General features: G+C 43.4%; 1 protein-coding gene across 12 annotated transcripts in view; it reads right to left on the reverse strand.

Annotated features, from left to right (window-relative positions):
* Positions 1-20,223, reverse strand: part of dip2a (DIP2 acetate--CoA ligase A) — a 200,069-nt gene that overhangs the window by 41,499 nt on the left and 138,347 nt on the right. For 10 of the 12 annotated variants that reach the window (XM_090216476.1, XM_090216474.1, XM_090216475.1 and 7 more), the window contains 10 exons: positions 19,105-19,169; positions 17,571-17,664; positions 16,557-16,676; positions 15,746-15,860; positions 10,921-11,060; positions 6,487-6,623; positions 6,185-6,265; positions 2,925-3,052; positions 891-1,005; positions 492-693 (listed from right to left, as the gene is read on the reverse strand). In XM_090216476.1, coding sequence (XP_090072602.1) covers positions 492-693; positions 891-1,005; positions 2,925-3,052; positions 6,185-6,265; positions 6,487-6,623; positions 10,921-11,060; positions 15,746-15,860; positions 16,557-16,676; positions 17,571-17,664; positions 19,105-19,169 — 1,197 coding nt within the window. Of the gene's footprint in view, positions 1-491; positions 694-890; positions 1,006-2,924; positions 3,053-6,184; positions 6,266-6,486; positions 6,624-10,920; positions 11,061-15,745; positions 15,861-16,556; positions 16,677-17,570; positions 17,730-19,104; positions 19,170-20,223 lie in introns of all 12 variants that reach the window. The other 2 variants (XM_090216485.1, XM_090216483.1) reach the window with 1 other exon arrangement.

Raw genomic sequence — 20,223 nt, forward strand, 5'->3', positions numbered from 1 at the left:
TGATCCTCAACACTGGGGCCCCACAAGGGTGCATTCTCAGCCGTCTCCTGTACTCCCTGTTCAACCATGACTGCGTGGCCATGCACGCCTCCAACTCAATCATTAAGTTTGCAGACGACACTACCAACAACGACGAGACGGCCTACAGGGAGGAGGTGAAGGCCCTCGGAGTGTGGTGTCAGGAAAATAAGTGAAATAATCTGTCTGTAAAGAATGGTTGGAAAAATTTGCTGTGTCATGAACAAAGTAGATGTCCTAACCGACTTGCCAAAACTATAGTTTGTTAACAAGAAATGTGTGAGGTAGTTGAAAAATGAGTTTTAATGACTCCAACCTAAGTGTATGTAAACTTCCGACTTCAACTGTAGTTCTAACAGTAGGTTCTGAACAGTATATAGTTCTAACAGTAGGTCCTGAACAGTAGGCTTGTAGAACATTCGGGCACAACCAGTGACACATTTTGGAGCCTTGAATGAAAAGTTCCATCCTACCTGGTTGTTTCTGCCGTGGTTTGGGCAGGTTGGTAACACAGCTGTGAGGACACATGAGGACGTTGCAGGGGTGGAGAGCTCCTTCCAGAAACCTCTGTTTGGTCTCTGCGATATGGATCCCCCCCAGCGGAGCCTTGGGCATTGTGTTGGCAGGGACCAGAGCTAGGCAGTACACCCCCACTTGGTGAATACTGTCTATAGCCTGTAGAAAATACAATAGACATGCTTACAGGGACCACCTGGTGAATACTGTCTATAGCCTGTAGAAAATACAGCCTGACAGACAGGAGGGGTTACTAGATGTGTGTTCCACTATATTGATTTGACTCAGAACATCATGCAGCTTTAAATGGACTTGAAGAGGTGTTGTATACATGATGTATATACACTGTGTTGTACCTGTAGAACGCGGCTCATCCACTGGAAGCTGCCCTCCTCTGAAGCATCTGGTCTCTGTTCTGCCACCACTACAATACGCTCATCATGGAGAACCGAGACGGAGAACACTGCTATCCTAGAACACAACAGAGACCACTGCTATCCTAGAACAACAACACTGCTATCCTAGATCACAACAACACTGCTATCCTAGATCACAACAACACTGCTATCTTAGAACACAACAACACTGCTATCCTAGAACACAACAACACTGCTATCCTAGAACACCACCACTGCTATCCTAGAACAACAACAACACTGCTATCCTACAACAACAACAACACTGCTATCCTACAACAACAACACTGCTATCCTATAACACAACACCACCACTGATATCCAACAACAACACTGATATCCAACAACACTGCTATCCTACAACACCCACAACACTGCTATCCTAGAAAACCAACAACACTGCAATCCTAGAACACCACAACAACAATACTAGAACACCACAACAACAATCCTAGAACACCACGACAACACTGCTATCCTAGAACACCACAACAACACTGCTATCCTAGAACACCAACAACACTGCTATCCTAGAACACAACAACAACAACACTGCTATCCTAGAACACCACAACACTGCAATCCTAGAACACCACAACAGCACTGCTATCCTAGAACACCACAACACTGCTATCCTAGAACACCACAACACTGCTATCCTAGAACACAACAACAACACTGCTATCCTAGAACACCACCACAACAACACTGCTATCCTAGAACACCACAACAACAACACTGCTATCCTAGAACACCACAACACTGCTATCCTAGAACACCACAACACTGCTATCCTAGAACACAACAACAACACTGCTATCCTAGAACACCACCACAACAACACTGCTATCCTAGAACACCACAACAACAACACTGCTATCCTAGAACACCACAACAACACTGCTATCCTAGAACACCACAACAACACTGCTATCCTAGAACACAACAACAACACTGCAATCCTAGAACACCACAACAACACTGCTATCCTAGAACACCACAACAACACTGCTATCCTAGAACACAACAACACTGCAATCCTAGAACACCACAACACTGCAATCCTAGAACACCACAACACTGCAATCCTAGAACACCACAACACTGCAATCCTAGAACACAACACTGCTATCCTAGAACACAACACTGCGATCCTAGAACACCACAACAACACTGTTATCCTAGAACACCACAACAATAACACTGCTATCCTAGAACACCACAACAATAACACTGCTATCCTAGAACACCACAACAATAACACTGCTATCCTAAAACACCACAACAATAACACTGCTATCCTAGAACACCACAACAATAACACTGCTATCCTAGAACACCACAACAATAACACTGCTATCCTAGAACACCACAACAATAACACTGCTATCCTAGAACCCCACAACAACACTGCTATCCTAGAACACCACAACACTGCTATCATAGAACAACACCACTGCTATCCTAGAACAACACCACCGCTATCCTAGAAAAACAACACTGCTATCCTAGAACACCAACAACACTGCTATCCTACAACAACACTGCAATCCTAGAACACCACAACAACAACACTGCAATCCTAGAACACCACAACAACAACAACACTGCTATCCTAGAACACCACAACAACAACAACACTGCTATCCTAGAACACCACAACACCACTGCTATCCTAGAACACCACAACACTGCTATCCTAGAACACCACAATACTGCTATCCTAGAACACCACAACACTGCTATCTTAGAACACCACAACACTGCTATCCTAGAACACCACAACACTGCTATCCTAGAACACCACAACACTGATATCCTAGAACACCACAACAATGCTATCCTAGAACACAACAACACAACAGAGAACACTGCTATCCTAGAACACCACAACAGTGTTATCCTAGAACACAACACTGCTATCCTAGAACACAACAACACTGCTATCCTAAAACACAGAACCTCCCTCCTCACCTCCCCCTGTAGACAAACTTCATGGGCTCCACTGCCAGCGCCGTGGCAACCACATCATCAGCGTTGTGTCTCCGCCCACACACCGTCATCAGCCCGTCCATTCTACCCACGATAAACACTAGGTTGTCCTGGAGACCACACACACAGGGTGGTTAGTCACTGCCCAACACATCTTGTCAAATAAAATAAAATATGTATTTATCACATGCTTGGTAACAGGTGTCGACTAACAGTGAAATGGATGGTCAGGTCCAGCAGTATGTCAAGTAAAATAAAATGTTATTTGTCACATGCTTAGTAAACAGAGTAACAGTGAAATGATTATCTACTGAATTCAGCTACATTTAGCAGACATCATGCTAACAGATACACTACCGGTAAAACGTAACTATATTTGAGATTCTTCAAAGTAGCCACCCTTTGCCTTGATGACAGCTGCATCAGATGACCTGGTCTCCACAATCCCCCAACCAAATTGAGATGGTTTGGGATGAGTCGGACCGCAGAATGAAGGAAAAGCAGCCAACAAGTGCGCAGCATAGGTTGAAAAATCATTCCAGGTGAAGCTGGTTGAGAGAAAGCCAAGAGTGTGCAAAGCTGTCATCAAGGCAAAGAGTGGCTATTTGAAGAATCTCAAATATAAAATATATTTTGATTTGTTTAACAGTTTTTTGGTTACTACATGATTCCATATATGTTATAGTTTATGTCTACAATGTAGAAAATAGTAAAAATAAAGAAAAACTCTTGAATGAGTAGGTGTTCGAAAACTTTTGACCGATAGTGTACATTTAGCAGACATGCTAGCAGACACATCACGCTAGCCGACACATTTAGCAGACATCATGCTGGCAAAAGCATTTAGCAGACATCATGCTGGCAAAAGCATTTAGCAGACATCATGCTGGCAGACACATTTAGCAGACATCATGCTAGCAAACACATTTAGCAGACATCATGCTAGCAGACGCATTTAGCAGACATCATGCTAGCAGACATCATGCCGGCAGACATCATGCCGGCAGACACATTTAGCAGACACATTTAGCAGACGTCATGCTAGCAGACATGCTAGCAGACATCATGATAGCATACATCATGATAGCTGATATCATGATAGCAGACACATTTAGCAGACATCATGCTGGCAGACATCATGCTGGCAGACATCATGCTAGCAGACGTCATGCTAGCAGACGTCATGCTAGCAGACGTCATGCTAGCAGACGTCATGCTAGCAGACATCATGCTAGCAGACACATTTAGAAGACACCATGCTAGCAGACACATTTAGCAGACATCATGCTAGCAGACACATTTAGCAGACATCATGCTAGCAGACATCATGCTAGCAGACACCATGCTAGCAGACACCATGCTAGCAGACACATTTAGAAGACACCATACTAGCAGACACATTTAGCAGACATCATGCTAGCAGACATCATGCTAGCAGACACATTTAGCAGACATCATGCTAGCAGACATCATGCTAGCAGACACCATGCTAGCAGACACCATGCTAGCAGACACCATGCTAGCAGACACCATGCTAGCAGACACATTTAGAAGACACATTTAGCAGACATCATGCTAGCAGACATCATGCTAGCAGACATCATGCAGCAGACATCATGCTAGCAGACATCATGCTAGCAGACATCATGCTAGCAGACATCATGCTAGCAGACACATTTAGAAGACACCATGCTAGCAGACACATTTAGCAGACATCATGCTAGCAGACATCAAGCTAGCAGACACATTTAGCAGACACCATGCTAGCAGACATCATGCTAGCAGACACATTTAGCAGACATTTAGCAGACATTTAGCAGACATTTAGCAGACATCATGCTAGCAGACATCATGCTAGCAGACATCATGCTAGCAGACATCATGCCAGCAGACACCATGCTAGCAGACACCATGCTAGCAGACACCATGCTAGCAGACACATTTAGCAGACATCATGCTAGCAGACATCATGCTAGCAGACACATTTAGCAGACACCATGCTAGCAGACACATTTAGCAGACATCATGCTAGCAGACATCATGCTAGCAGACATCATGCTAGCAGACATCATGCTAGCAGACACCATGCTAGCAGACACCATGCTAGCAGACACATTTAGCAGATATCATGCTAGCAGGTGCATTTAGCAGACATCACGCATGCAGACATCATGCTAGCAGACACATTTAGCAGACATCATGCTAGCAGACATTATGCTAGCAGACATTATGCTAGCAGACATTATGCTAGGCGACACATTTAGCAGACATCATGCTAGCAGACACATTTAGCAGACATCAAGCTAGCAGACATCATGCTAGCAGACACATTTAGCAGACATAATGCTAGCAGACACCATGCTAGCAGACACCATGCTAGCAGACACATTTAGCAGATATCATGCTAGCAGGTGCATTTAGCAGACATCACGCATGCAGACATCATGCTAGCAGACACATTTAGCAGACATCATGCTAGCAGACATCATGCTAGCAGACATCATGCTAGCAGACATTATGCTAGCAGACATTATGCTAGCAGACATTATGCTAGCCGACACATTTAGCAGACATCATGCTAGCAGACACCATGCTAGCAGAGATCATGCTATCAGACACATTTAGCAGACATTTAGCAGACATCATACTAGCAGACATCATGCTAGCAGACACATTTAGCAGACATTTAGCAGACATCATGCTAGCAGACATCATGCCAGCAGACACCATGCTAGCAGACACATTTAGCAGACATCATGCTAGCAGACATCATGCTAGCAGACATCATGCTAGCAGACATCATGCTAGCTAGCAGACACATTTAGCAGACATCATGCTAGCAGACACATTTAGCAGACATCATGCTAGCAGACACAATTAGCAGACATCATGCTAGCAGACACCATGCTAGCAGACATATTTAGCAGATATCATGCTAGCAGGTGCATTTAGCAGACATCACGCATGCAGACATCATGCTAGCAGACACATTTTAGCAGACATCATGCTAGCAGACATCATGCTAGCAGACATTATGCTAGCAGACATTATGCTAGCAGACATTATGCTAGCAGACACATTTAGAAGACACATTTAGCAAACATCATGCTAGCAGACACATTTAGCAGACACCATGCTAGCAGACACATTTAGCAGACACCATGCTAGCAGACACATTTAGCAGACATCATGCTAGCAGCTGGGAATGTGAGGATCCTAGAAATGGATAACAGTGAACTCACAGGTCCTACAAAGCCCAGTAGTGACGTCCTGGTGAAGGGTCTGCCACTGATGGGACCTCCTGACGCTCTTACTGGGATGGTCTGGAACAGGCAACAGGACTATACACACACCACTAGACACACACCACATAGCTCCTAATGCTGTTACCGAGATGGTCTGGAACAGGCAACATGACTGTACACACAACTCAGTATTCATTTATGTAGTTATTGCCTTTAATTAACCAGGAAAGTTATTGAGAACACACTCTTTTGCAGTAACAATATGACATCATTATGAGTGTTCAAGTCACAGTACAAACCTGGAATGTGTTCTTGGTCATGCCCGGGAGGCCGTAGTATGCCACGCCGGTGCTCCCAGAACTCACACAGATCTCCCCCACCTCATCTGTCTGGCAGAGATACGGAGTTCCCTCCACACGTACCACACACACCAGCGCTGTGGACACACACGTCATAACATCACACACACTGACTGGATATCAATAAACAAAGCATTGTAATCAATAGGACAACGTGTTTCTCCTAACTGCCCCTGTTACAGGCTAAGTTATTTAGGTGTTCCCCTCGTTACAGGCTAAGTTGTGTAGGTTTTTCCCTCGTTCCAGGGTATTCATCAGGTGTTCCCCTCGTTACAGGCTAAGTTTTGTAGGGTTTTTCCCTCGTTCCAGGCTAAGTTGTTTAGTGTTTTTCCCTCGTTCCATGCTGTTCATTAGGTGTTTCCCTTGTTCCAAGCTGTTCATTAGGTGTTTCCCTCGTTCCAAGCTGTTCATTAGGTGTTTCCCTCGTTCTATGCTGTTCATTAGGTGTTTCCCTCGTTCCATGCTGTTCATTAGGTGTTTCCCTCGTTCCAGGCTGTTCATTAGGTGTTTCCCTTGTTCCAAGCTGTTCATTAGGTGTTTCCCTCGTTCCATGCTGTTCATTAGGTGTTTCCCTCGTTCCAGGCTGTTCATTAGGTGTTTCCCTCGTTCCAGGCTGTTCATCAGGTGTTTCCCTCGTTCCATGCTAAGTTGTTTAGTGTTTTTCCCTCGTTCCAGGCTGTTCATTAGGTGTTTCCCTTGTTCCAGACTGTTCATTAAGTGTTTCCCTCGTTCCATGCTGTTCATAAGGTGTTTCCCTCATTCCATGCTGTTCATTAGGTGTTTCCCTCGTTCCAGGCTGTTCATTAGGTGTTTCCCTCGTTCCAGGCTGTTCATCAGGTTTTCCCTCGTTCCAGGCTGTTCATTAGGTGTTTCCCTCGTTCCATGCTAAGTTGTTTAGTGTTTTTCCCTCGTTCCAGGCTGTTCATTAGGTGTTTCCCTCGTTCCATGCTGTTCATTAGGTTTTTCCCTCGTTCCAGGCTGTTCATTAGGTGTTTCCCTCGTTCCATGCTAAGTTGTTTAGTGTTTTTCCCTCGTTCCAGGCTGTTCATTAGGTGTTTCCCTCGTTCCAGGCTGTTCATTAGGTGTTTCCCTCGTTCCATGCTAAGTTGTTTAATGTTTTTCCCTCGTTCCAGGCTGTTCATTAGGTGTTTCTCTCGTTCCATGATGTTCCCGTGCTTCTTCACCTGCATTGCTTGCTGTTTGGGGTTTTAGGCTGGGTTTCTGTACAGCACTTTGAGATATCAGCTGATGTACGAAGGGCTATATAAAATAAATTTGATTGATTGAATTTGATTCATTAGGTGTTTCCCTCGTTCCATGCTGTTCATTAGGTGTTTCCCTCGTTCCAGGCTATTCATTAGGTGTTTCCCTCATTCCAGGCTGTTCATCAGGTGTTTCCCTCGTTCCAGGCTGTTCATTAGGTGTTTCCCTCGTTCCAGGCTGTTCATTAGGGTTTTCCCTCGTTCCAGGCTGTTCATTAAGTGTTTCCCTTGTTCCAGGCTGTTCATTAAGTGTTTCCCTCGTTCCAGGCTGTTCATTAGGTGCTTCCCTCGTTCTATGCTGTTCATTAAGTGTTTCCCTCGTTCCAGGCTGTTCCTTAGGTGTTTCCCTCGTTCCATGCTGTTCATTAGGTGTTTCCCTCGTTCCAGGCTATTCATCAGGTGTTTCCCTCGTTCCAGGCTATTCATTAGGTGTTTCCCTCATTCCAGGCTGTTCATCAGGTGTTTCCCTCGTTCCAGGCTGTTCATTAGGTGTTTCCCTCGTTCCAGGCTGTTCATTAGGTTTTTCCCTCGTTCCAGGCTGTTCATTAAGTGTTTCCCTTGTTCCAGGCTGTTCATTAAGTGTTTCCCTCGTTCCAGGCTGTTCATTAGGTGTTTCCCTCGTTCTATGCTGTTCATTAGGTGTTTCCCCTCGTTCCAGGCTGTTCATCAGGTTTTTCACAATTTGTTGTACTTTTACCCTTTTTCCTCCCCAATTTTGTGATATCCAAATGGTAGTTACAGTCTCGTCCAATCGCTGCAATTCCCCAGATGCCGAGGCTGTTTTTTAGATTTTTCCGTTGTTACAGGCTGTATAAAAAAAAAGATTTGTCCTTTGTTAAAGGCTTAGTTCTTTACGATTTTCCTTGTTTTTTTGCAATTTGTCCCAGTCATTAGCAGCAGAGAACTGGAAGGAAAGGCAGCCAAAGTAAGTGTTGGCTTTAGGGTTGACCAGTGAAATATATCTGCTGGAGTGCGTACTACGGGTGGGTGCTGCTATGGTGACCAGTGAGCTGAGATAAGGCGGGGCTTTACCGAGCAAATACTTATAGATGACCTGGAGCCAGTGGGTTTGGCGATGGATACGCAGTGAGGGCCAGCCAACGAGAGCATTCAGGTAGCAGTGGTGGGCAGTATATGGGGCTTTGGTGACAAAACGGATGACACTGCTATAGACGACTCAGTTTGCTGAGTAGAGTGTTCGGGGCTATTTTGTAAATTACATCGACGAAGTCAAGGATCGGTAGGATAGTCAGTTTTACAAGGGTACGTTTGGCGGCGTGAGTGAAGGATGCTTTGTGGCGAAACAGAAAGCCAATTCTAGATTTAATTTTGGATTGGAGTTGCTAAATGTGAGTCGAAGGAGAGTTTACAGTCTAACCAGGCACCTAGGTATTTGTAGTTGTCCACATATTCTAGGTCAGAACCATCCAGAGTACTGATGCTAGTCGGGCGGGATGGATATAGGTATGTAACAGTTTGGGTCTAGAGTGTCTCCCCCTTTGAAGAGGGTGCTTGCTTCGGGACAGAGACGTTAGCCAGGAGTAGCCACTCGGATAGCAGCTAGCTAGCTGTGATGATCCGGTATAAAAGGTTCAGAGCTTGAAGTAGGAATCCGGAGATGTTCTTTTGGTTTTCCCCCGTTACAGGCCGTTCTTTCGGTTTTCCTCCGTTACAGGCCGTTCTTTAGGTTTTACCTGCTGAACGGGCTGAACAGGCTTTACCTGCTGAACGGGCTTTACCTGCTGAACAGGGCTTACTGTAGATTCTATTTTGATTGTTCAGGTTCACCATCAGCAATAGTCCTTGCTAAACACAATCAGTGTATACAGTCATTTCGTAGATGCGAGGGTAAAGTTGATCATTTCATAATGACAGCAATCACTTTGCGAAGTTGGATTGTGTATGTGTGCCATTCAGAGTTCAATTGGAATCAGATGAAAGATTTAAGTGCCTTTGAACAGGGAATGGTAGTAGGTGCCAGGTGCACCGGTTTGAGTGTCAAGAACTGCAACGCTTCTGGGTTTTTCACATTCAACAGTTTCCTCTGTGTATCTAGAATGGTACACCACCCAAAGGACATCCAGCCAACTTGACAACTGTGGGAAGCATTGGAGTCAAGATGGGCCAGCATCCCTGTGGAACACCTTCAACACTGTGTAGAGTCCATGCACCGACGAATTGAGTCTGTTCTGAGGGCATATGGGGGGGGGGGGGGGGCAACTCAATATAAGGAAGGTGTTAATGTTATGTGCACTCAGTGTATTCGCTAATTTGTAAATTATAAATATTGATACATGACTAGCTCAAACAAGTCATCTGCATAAATGACAAGTTAATTAGTGATGGTGAATTCAATGTGGGGGGACAAAAACAGAACATAGGCTACATTGCCTCCTAATCTGATAGTGGGGTGGTAGATGTCTCCATTATGGCTCTAATCTGATAGTGGTAGATGTCTCCATTATGGCTCTAATCTGATAGTGGGGGGGTAGATGCCTGGTCTCCTTTATGGCTCAGATCAGGTGCCTACATAGTACACACCAGACATACATCACTCACCCACATGTCAGCTCAGAGAGGCCCGGCTCAGAGAGGCCCAGCGCATGAGCTCCATAAGCAGCAGATATTCATTTAGAATGGAAAATTAATGTGTTTACGCAACAAATGGTTGTGCATCGAATCAAATCAAACAATCGCAACAATTTGTTCTGTAATCAAACCAAATCATTTCAAACTAAAACGTATCTTTCCTGTATCCTATTGGAGCCCATGTTTCTAGATACATACCAGATGATCCTGAAAGGGAAAACCACAGGCCCTTGTTACAGGCTAAGTTTTGTCTTTTTTTTCTGGACATGATAATTAATTATGACTTCTGAGGACTTTTCTCTATGAGCAGCCATATAAATCTATAAAAACACTGTAGAATGTGTACTTGCTGGATGTACCGCCTGGTATGAGCTATAGAATGTGTACTAGCTGGATGTACCGCCTGGTATGAGCTGTAGAATGTGTACTAGCTGGATGTACCGCCTTGTATGAGCTGTAGAATGTGTACTAGCTGGACGTACCGCCCGGTATGAGCTGAAGAATGTGTACTAGCTGGACATACCGCCTGGCATGACCTGGCCCACGTCCTGCACTGTGAGGACAGAGAGCTTCTCCTCGGTGTCTACCCGGATCACACTGTGGCTCAGACCACTCATGGACAGAACTGCCTTCCCTGGTGGAGGGACGCCCGACTCCGGAGGTCTGAGGAACCAACATTTATATACAGTATGGTTATACAGGTAAACTAACAGAACTGCCTTCCCTGGTGGAGGGGATCCTGACTCTAGAGGGGAAACAGACACAGATGGTGCCTTCAGAAAGTATTCACACCACTTGACTTACTGCACATTTGGTTGTGTTACAGTCTGAATTCAAAATGGATTAAATTGTTTGTTTTTCTCACCCATCTACACACAATACCCCAGAATGACAAAGTGAAAACATGTTTTTTGCAAATTTATTGAAAATGAAATACAGAAATATCTCAAAGTATTTACATTTATATACAGGGAAGAGGGCACAACAAAACCTATTCCCCCTCAAGAGACTGAAAAGATTTGGCATGGGTCCTCAGATCCTCAAACGGTTCTACAGCTGCACCATCGAGCGCATCCTGACTGGTTGCCTCACTGCCTGGTACGGCAACTGCTCGGCCTCTGACCGTAAGGCACTACAGAGGGTAGTGCATACGGCCCAGTACATCATTGGGGCCAAGCTTCCTGCCATCCAGGAACTCTATACCAGGCGGTGTCAGAGGAAGGCCCTATAAAATTGTCAAAGACTCCAGCCACCCTAGTCATAGACTGTTCTCTCTGCTACCGCAAGGCAAGCGGTACCGGAGCACCAAGACTAGGTCCAAGAGGCTCCTAAATAGCTTCTACCCCCAAGCCATAAGACTCCTGAACAGCCAATCAAATGGCCACCCAGACTATTTGCATTGCCACCCCCCCCCCCCCCGGAATGCTGCTGCTGCTCTGTTATTAGTCACTTTAATAACTCTACCTACATGTACCTATTACTTAAATTACCTCAACACTGTTGTCCCCGCACATCGACTCTGTACCGGTACCCCCTGTATATAGCCTCCACATTAACTATGTACCAGTACCCCCTGTATATAGCCTCCACATTGACTCTGTACCGGTACCCCCTGTATATATAGCCTCCACACTGACTCTGTACTGTAACACCCTGTATATAGCCTCCACATTAACTCTGTACCGTAACACCCTGTATATAGCCTCCACATTAACTCTGTACCATAATACCCTGTATATAGCCTCCACATTAACTCTGTACCATAATACCCTGTATATAGCCTCCACATTAACTCTGTACCATAATACCCTGTATATAGCCCTGCTATATGCTGTTATTTACTGCTGCTCTTTAATCATGTTATTCTTATCACTTACTTTTTTGGGGGGTATTTTCTTAAAACTGCATTGTTGGTTAAGGACTTGTAAGTAAGCAATTCACTGTAAGGTCTACTACACCTATTGTATTCGGCGCATTAAACAAATCAAATTTGATTTTATTTAACCCCTGAGTGAATACTTCGAAGAAACATCTTTGACGGCGATTATAGCTGTGAGTCTTTCTGGGGAAGTCTCTAAGAGCTGTCCACACCTGGATTCAGCCACATTTTCCCATTGTTCTTTTCAAATTGGTTGTTGATAATCGCTAGACAACCATTTTCAGGTCTCGCCGTAGATTTTAGTAAAAACTGCAACTCGGCCACTCAGGAACATTCACTGTCTTCTTGATAAGCAACTCCAGTTTATATTTGGCCTTGTGTTATTGATTATTGTCCTGCTGAAATGTGAATTCATGTCCCAGTGTCTGGTGGAAAGCAGACTGATCCAGGTTTTCATCTTGGATTTTGCCTGTGCTTAGCTCCCGTCATGACTCTCCTGTGAGGATCCAAAAGGATCAGCTCTCTCTCTCCCGCAGAGGGAAAGAGGGATGGATGTTGGGGTTTTACAACACCTCACTCGATCGTAAACCATAGGCAGCAGACGATTCCTTTTGGTGCCTAGTTTGGGTGATCGGAGTGTCTGTGTGCCTTATGAAGAGTGTACAGCCCAAAACTACAACATCAAACAATGGTCACCAGGACAATATATTTCATCCTTCGAATGTTGATTAGATGGAACGTGGAAAATGGTCTATTTTGTGATGTCATTAAAAGTTAAATGAAGACATTATAACAAAAACATTGTAACTTGAAGGGCTTTCACAATGTGTATCATGTTTACATACTTTACGTTGTGTAGAAAATATCCAGGACAAAGAGTGTTTTTGTGACGATAAGATTGTATTTTGAGTTCTCTAATGAGATCATAGTAAATGTTGGTATCTTGCCTTGTAACCCAGGGAACCCAGAGAGCGTGTCAGCGTGACGTAAACACTCCTTTTTACCCGAGGGTATAAAGCGTTTGAGTTAAAAAGGAACATATCAGACTAGAATGACCACGCGCTGCAGCTGAGGTCTACAGTTAGTCACAACCCCAAAACGCGTGTCTGAAGACAAAGCAACCTCTTAACAATCAATGTTACGGTTGAGTTACTGTCTTAAGGACTGTATCTAAGCAGGACCATACGTTTATTCTCTTCAAAAGATTGTCCTCATCACCACTATGGGCTCATCGACACAGCTGATTAGCCTTCCTCAGGAGACCACTCTTCCAGAACGAGTGCAAGCAAACAGACAACTAAGAAGGACAGTGTGACATCTTGTGGACAATCAGAGACTTACACCCACATTTCTAATGAGTTAATTGTTACATGATTAATTGAATCGAGTATTAATTAAACGCAGTAGGTAATTATTCGATAAATAGCAGTCATCACCTTAATGATAGTCACGACACTATTTCATTAATTGTTTTCTCCTGAAAAACTCCCCAGTCCTTAATGATTACAATTTATCACTAGCCACAATATATTAAATAATGTTTACATACCCTACATTACTCATCTCATATGTATATACTGTACTCTATACCATCTACTGCATCTTGCCTATGCCGTTCTGTACCATCACTCATTTATATATTTTTATGTACATATTCGTATTCATTCCTTTACACTTGTGTGTATAAGATAGTTGTAAAATTGTTAGATTACTTGTTAGATATTACTGCACGATCAGAACTAGAAGCACAAGCATTTCGCTACACTCACATTAACATCTGCTAACCATGTGTATGTGACATATACATTAGATTTGAAGAGTGGTACTCAGTAATGTGTTGTATTGTCCAAACATAACACTTTGTATTCATTATTTTTTTTTTTTTGCAGTATTACTTTAGTGACTTGACGCAAAGCGTCCATCTTTTCACTCTGTCAATTAGGTTAGTATTGTGGAGTAACTACTATGTTGTTGGTCCATCCTCAGTTTTCTATCACAGCCATTCAACTGTTTTAAAGTCACCATTGGCCTCATGGTGAAATCAGAGGTGGGAAGAGTTATGTAAATTAGATATAAATATTTTTTCATTTTCAATATATTTGCAAAAATGTCTAAAAACATGTTTTCACTTTGTCATTAAATGTTATTGTTTGTAGATGGGTGAGAAAAACAATATTTGATCCATTTTGAATTCCGGTTGTAACAAGGGGTGGCTGGTATTCTAGTGGTTAGAGCGTTGGGCCATTAACCGAAAGGTTGCTAGATCAAAACCCTGAGCTGACAAGGTACAGATCTGTCATTCTGCCCTGAACAAGGCAGTTAACCCACTGTTCCTAGGCCGTCATCGTAAATAAGAATTCGTTCTTAACTGATTTGCCTAGTTAAATAAAGGTAAAATAAATAAAACAACAACATAATGTGAAATAAGTCAAGGGGTATGAACACTTTCTGAAGGCAGGGTACCTGGTAACTCCTAGCTGTGGATCATGTACAGACACAATAAGCAGGAAGGACATTCACTCTATTTGTCTTTTTGCTGATGCTGCAAATGCAACCTTTGTTTTGGGAGTGGCAGAATTCTCTGTGTGATGTAACAGGTTTTAATATAGCTCGGTGTAGTATTGTGATGTAACAGGTTTTAATATAGCTCGGTGTAGTATTGTGATGTAACAGGTTTTAATATAGCTCGGTGTAGTATTGTGATGTAACAGGTTTTAATATAGCTCGGTGTAGTATTGTGATGTAACAGGTTTTAATATAGCTCAGTGTAGTAGTGTGATGTAACAGGTTTTAATATAGCTCAGTGTAGTAGTGTGATGTAACAGGTTTTAATATAGCTCGGTGTAGTAGTGTGACGTAACAGGTTTTAATATAGCTCAGTGTAGTAGTGTGATGTAACAGGTTTTAATATAGCTCGGTGTAGTAGTGTGATGTAACAGGTTTTAATATAGCTCGCTGTAGTAGTGTGATGTAACAGGTTTTAATATAGCTCGGTGTAGTAGTGTGATGTAACAGGTTTTAATATAGCTCAGTGTAGTATTGTGATGTAACAGGTTTTAATATAGCTCAGTGTAGTAGTGTGATGTAACAGGTTTTAATATAGCTCGGTGTAGTAGTGTGATGTAACAGGTTTTAATATAGCTCGGTGTAGTAGTGTGATGTAACAGGTTTTAATATAGCTCGGTGTAGTAGTGTGAAGTAACAGGTTTTAATATAGCTCGGTGTAGTAGTGTGATGTAACAGGTTTTAATATAGCTCAGTGTAGTAGTGTGATGTAACAGGTTTTAATATAGCTCGGTGTAGTAGTGTGATGTAACAGGTTTTAATATAGCTCAGTGTAGTAGTGTGATGTAACAGGTTTTAATATAGCTCGGTGTAGTAGTGTGACGTAACAGGTTTTAATATAGCTCGGTGTAGTAGTGTGATGTAACAGGTTTTAATATAGCTCGGTGTAGTAGTGCTGTTCTACCTTCGGATGGCGACCGTCATGCCCTCAGCAGAGCTGGCACATGGACAGATCACTTCAGGACGTAGCCCACGTGCCTGGAACACGTTCAGGAAGGCGTCACACGAGGATATCGACCCTGCTCACAGACAAAGAAAATATCAGATCAGTCCTGAGGTGTGGAAACTAAGAGGTTTAGTGATACAGTACGTTATAGTGTCAAGACTTACAGAGCTCAGTAACAGTGTGTACTGGCAGTATGCACTGATTGTATAGTATGTACTGGCAGTGTGTACTGGTAGTATAGTATAGTACTGGCAGTATAGTATGCACTGGCAGTGTGTACTGGCAGTCTAGTATGTACTGGCAGTGTGTATTGGTAGTATAGTATGTACTGGCAGTGTGTATTGGTAGTATAGTATGTACTGGCAGTATAGTATGTACTGCCAGTGTGTATTGGTAGTGCAGTGTGTACTGGCAGTATGTACTGGCAGTATAGTATAGTACTGGCAGTATAGTATGTACTGGCAGTGTGTACTGGCAGTATAGTATATACTGGCAGTGTGTACTGGCAGTATAGTATAGTACTGGCAGTATAGTATATACTGGCAGTGTGTACTGGCAGTATAGTATAGTACTGGCAGTATAGTATAGTACTGGCAGTATAGTACTGGCAGTGTGTACTGGCAGTATAGTACGTACTGGCAGTGTGTACTGGCAGTATATTATTTACTGGCAGTATAGTGTGTACTGGCAGGAGAGTACGTATTGGCAGTATGTGTTGTGTACAGTACTGTGTACAGTATATGTAATATGTTGTAGTGTTTAGACTTACAGGGGTTAGCTCCATCAGTTACAATGAGCATCCTCAGAGAGCTCAGGCTGATGTCTCTCTGGTCTCTCTGGGCCAACAGGGACCAGTGCATATCTCTGGACTTCACCACAGCTACGCGTGCTACAGAGACACAGTGTTTAGCCAATCACAGCCAGCCTCACACAGCGCTCAGCCAATCACAGCAGGATAGACAATAAGAGAAGACTCACTCACTGACCATAGTGACTCAGAAGACAGACACTGTCTAAACACATCACACACACACACTGACCAGAACCTGGACCCCCCCTCATCTAGGTAAGTGTGAACCTGGACCCCTCCTCATCTAGGTAAGTGTAGACCTGGACCCCTCCTCATCTTTGTAAGTGTGGACGTGGACCTGGACCCCTCCTCATCTAGGTAAGTGTGAACCTGGACCCCTCCTCATCTAGGTAAGTGTGAACCTGGACCCCTCCTCATCTAGGTAAGTGTGGACCTGGACCCTCCTCACCTTTGTAAGTGTGGACCTGGACCCCTCCTCACCTTTGTAAGTGTGAACCTGGACCCCTCCTCACCTTTGTAAGTGTGGACGTGGACCTGGACCCCTCCTCATCTAGGTAAGTGTGAACCTGGACCCCTCCTCACCTTTGTAAGTGTGGACGTGGACCTGGACCCCTCCTCATCTAGGTAAGTGTGAACCTGGACCCCTCCTCACCTTTGTAAGTGCGGACCTGGGCCCCTCCTCACCTTTGTAAGTGTGGACCTGGACCCCTCCTCACCTTTGTAAGTGTGAACCTGGACCCCTCCTCACCTTTGTAAGTGTGAAACTGGACCCCTCCTCATATAGGTAAGTGTGGACCTGGGCCCCTCCTCACCTTTGTAAGTGTGGACCTGGGCCCCTCCTCACCTTTGTAAGTGTGAACCTGGACCCCTCCTCACCTTTGTAAGTGTGAACCTGGACTCCTCCTCATATAGGTAAGTGTGGACCTGGATCCCTCCTCACCTTTGTAAGTGTGGACCTGGACCCCTCCTCACCTTTGTAAGTGTGGACCTTCTGAATCCAGGAGAGAGGGTTGACCTTCATCAGAGAGTAAGGGATGCTGATCACGTGCATCCTGGTCATCACACTCTGCCAGGCAGCAGCAACAACATGGTGGTGGTGAACATAGGGACAGCATTTACCGGGGTTGGTCTCTGCAGTGTCCATGACACACCATGTCAGGAGAACACTGACAATGCAAGTCATGTCACACATTTTAGTCTGAACAGTACCTGCTAGCATTTCAAACCCAGGCATGTACGTGTGTGTGTGTGTGTGTGTGTGTGTGTGTGTGTAGTGGTTGAAAAAGTACCCAACAGTCATACTTGAGTAAAAGTAAAGAGAAATGAATAGAAAATGACAAGTAAAAGTGAGTCACCCACTAAATTACTACTTGAGTAAGTCACCCACTAAATTACTACTTGAGTAAAAGTCACCCACTAAATTACTACTTGAGTAAAAGTCACCCACTAAATTACTAATTGAGTAAAAGTCACCCACTAAATTACTACTTGAGTAAAAGTCACCCACTAAATTACTACTTGAGTAAAAGTCACCCACTAAATTACTACTTGAGTAATAGTCACCCACTAAATTGCTACTTGAGTAAAAGTCACCCACTAAATTACTACTTGAGTAAAAGTCACCCACTAAATTACTACTTGAGTAAAAGTCACCCACTAAATTACTACTTGAGTAAAAGTCACCCACTAAATTACTACTTGAGTAATAGTCACCCACTAAATTACTACTTGAGTAAAAGTCACCCACTAAATTACTACTTGAGTAAAAGTCACCCACTAAATTACTAATTGAGTAAAAGTCACCCACTAAATTACTACTTGAGTAAAAGTCACCCACTAAATTACTACTTGAGTAAAAGTCACCCACTAAATTACTACTTGAGTAATAGTCACCCACTAAATTGCTACTTGAGTAAAAGTCACCCACTAAATTACTACTTGAGTAAAAGTCACCCACTAAATTACTACTTGAGTAAAAGTCACCCACTAAATTACTACTTGAGTAAGTCACCCAGTAAATTACTACTTGAGTAAAAATCTAAAAGTATTTGGTTTTAAATATACTTAAGGATCAAAAGTAAATGTATGAGTATAAATCATTTAAAATTTGTTCTATTACGCAAACCAGACGGCACCATTATCCTGTTTTTAAAATGTACGGATAGCCAGGGGCACATTCCAACACTTAGGCACCTTTACAAATGAATAATGTGTTTAGTGAGTCCACCAGATCAGAGGCAGTAGGGATGACAAGGGATGTTCTCTTGATAAGTGTGTGAATTTGACAATTTTCCTGTCCTGCTAAGCATTCAAAATGTAACGAGTACTTTTGGGTGTCATGGAAAATGTATGGAGTAAAAAGTACATTATTTTCTTTGGGAATGTACAAATATATTTAGTATAGTAAAGTACAGATAGCCCAAAACACTACTTAAGTAGTACATTAGTGTTTTTACTGAAGTAGTTTACACCGCTATGTATAATGAGCGTACGAAGAGCAACTCACGGTGAGAACCCCATGCCACAAGCCTGCATCTCTCTTGAAGTCCAGGACGTTGCAAATGGTCTCAGCTGAAACAGAAACAATTAGTCACATATTAAATACAATATTAAAACTTCTCGGTTTCCCTTCCTCACTGGCCACATAAAGCCTGAATGATATGAAATACTAAATCCCCTCCGGAATAGAGAACTACAGTGTGACCTTGATTTGGTTCTGAATTACATTTTCATCAAAATGTGTTTTTTTAAGAAAAGCCTTCTGGAACATGTGAACTTTCATGTACCTCAATAACAAACTTGCCTTCCATCCATAAATACAAATAAAATTGTGATATTACAAGCCTAGTTGGTTTAGCCACAGAAAAAGTCAGGAACCTTCCCGCTAGCCATGATTGGCTGAGATAATGGATGGGCTGGACATGCCGGGAGATGAGTTTGGATTGGTCTACCATGTAGCATGCTTCTGTCTATAACGTGAGCTGTTCAGTAAGTCTTGACAGTTCATTGTACCACACCGCTTTTGAAAGATATAACATTAGCCATCAGAACTACAAAGGTTTTGGTACTTTTCTCAACAACATTGATGCCCTGAATTTAGCGGGCGCCATCAACAGATCAGTTGGAACAAGTGATGGTCTACTTTCTGCACACGCCACGGTCAGTGTGAACCAGAGTGACTTGACAACGCTGGCCAAACAAGCTGTAGCTACAAACAAAACAGAGTTAAATTGATCCAGTCTGTTGTGAAGAGTTCATTCAAGCTACATTTTCAGATATTAGTTCGTAATTTTGTCAAAATCAAAAGTAAGTCAGTATCTGGTGTGGTCACCAGCTGCATTAACTACTGCAGTGTATCTCCTCCTAATGGACTGCACCAGGTTTGCCAGTTCTTGCTTGAGATGTTACCCCACTCTTCCACCAAGGCACCTGCAAGTTCCCGGACATTTCTGGGGGGAATGGACCTAGCCCTCACCCTCCGATCCAACAGGTCACAGACGTGCTCAATGGGATTGAGTTCCGGGCTCTTCGCTGACCATGGCAAAACACTGACAATTCCGAGCACTGTTTGCCAGTCCTGTCCGGTCCAGCGACGATGGGTTTGTGCCCATAGACAACGTTGTTG

This window comes from Oncorhynchus mykiss, chromosome 22, assembly GCF_057628025.1.
Source record: "Oncorhynchus mykiss isolate SJ-2025 chromosome 22, ASM5762802v1, whole genome shotgun sequence".
In the NCBI taxonomy this organism is placed as follows: Eukaryota; Metazoa; Chordata; class Actinopteri; order Salmoniformes; family Salmonidae; genus Oncorhynchus; species Oncorhynchus mykiss.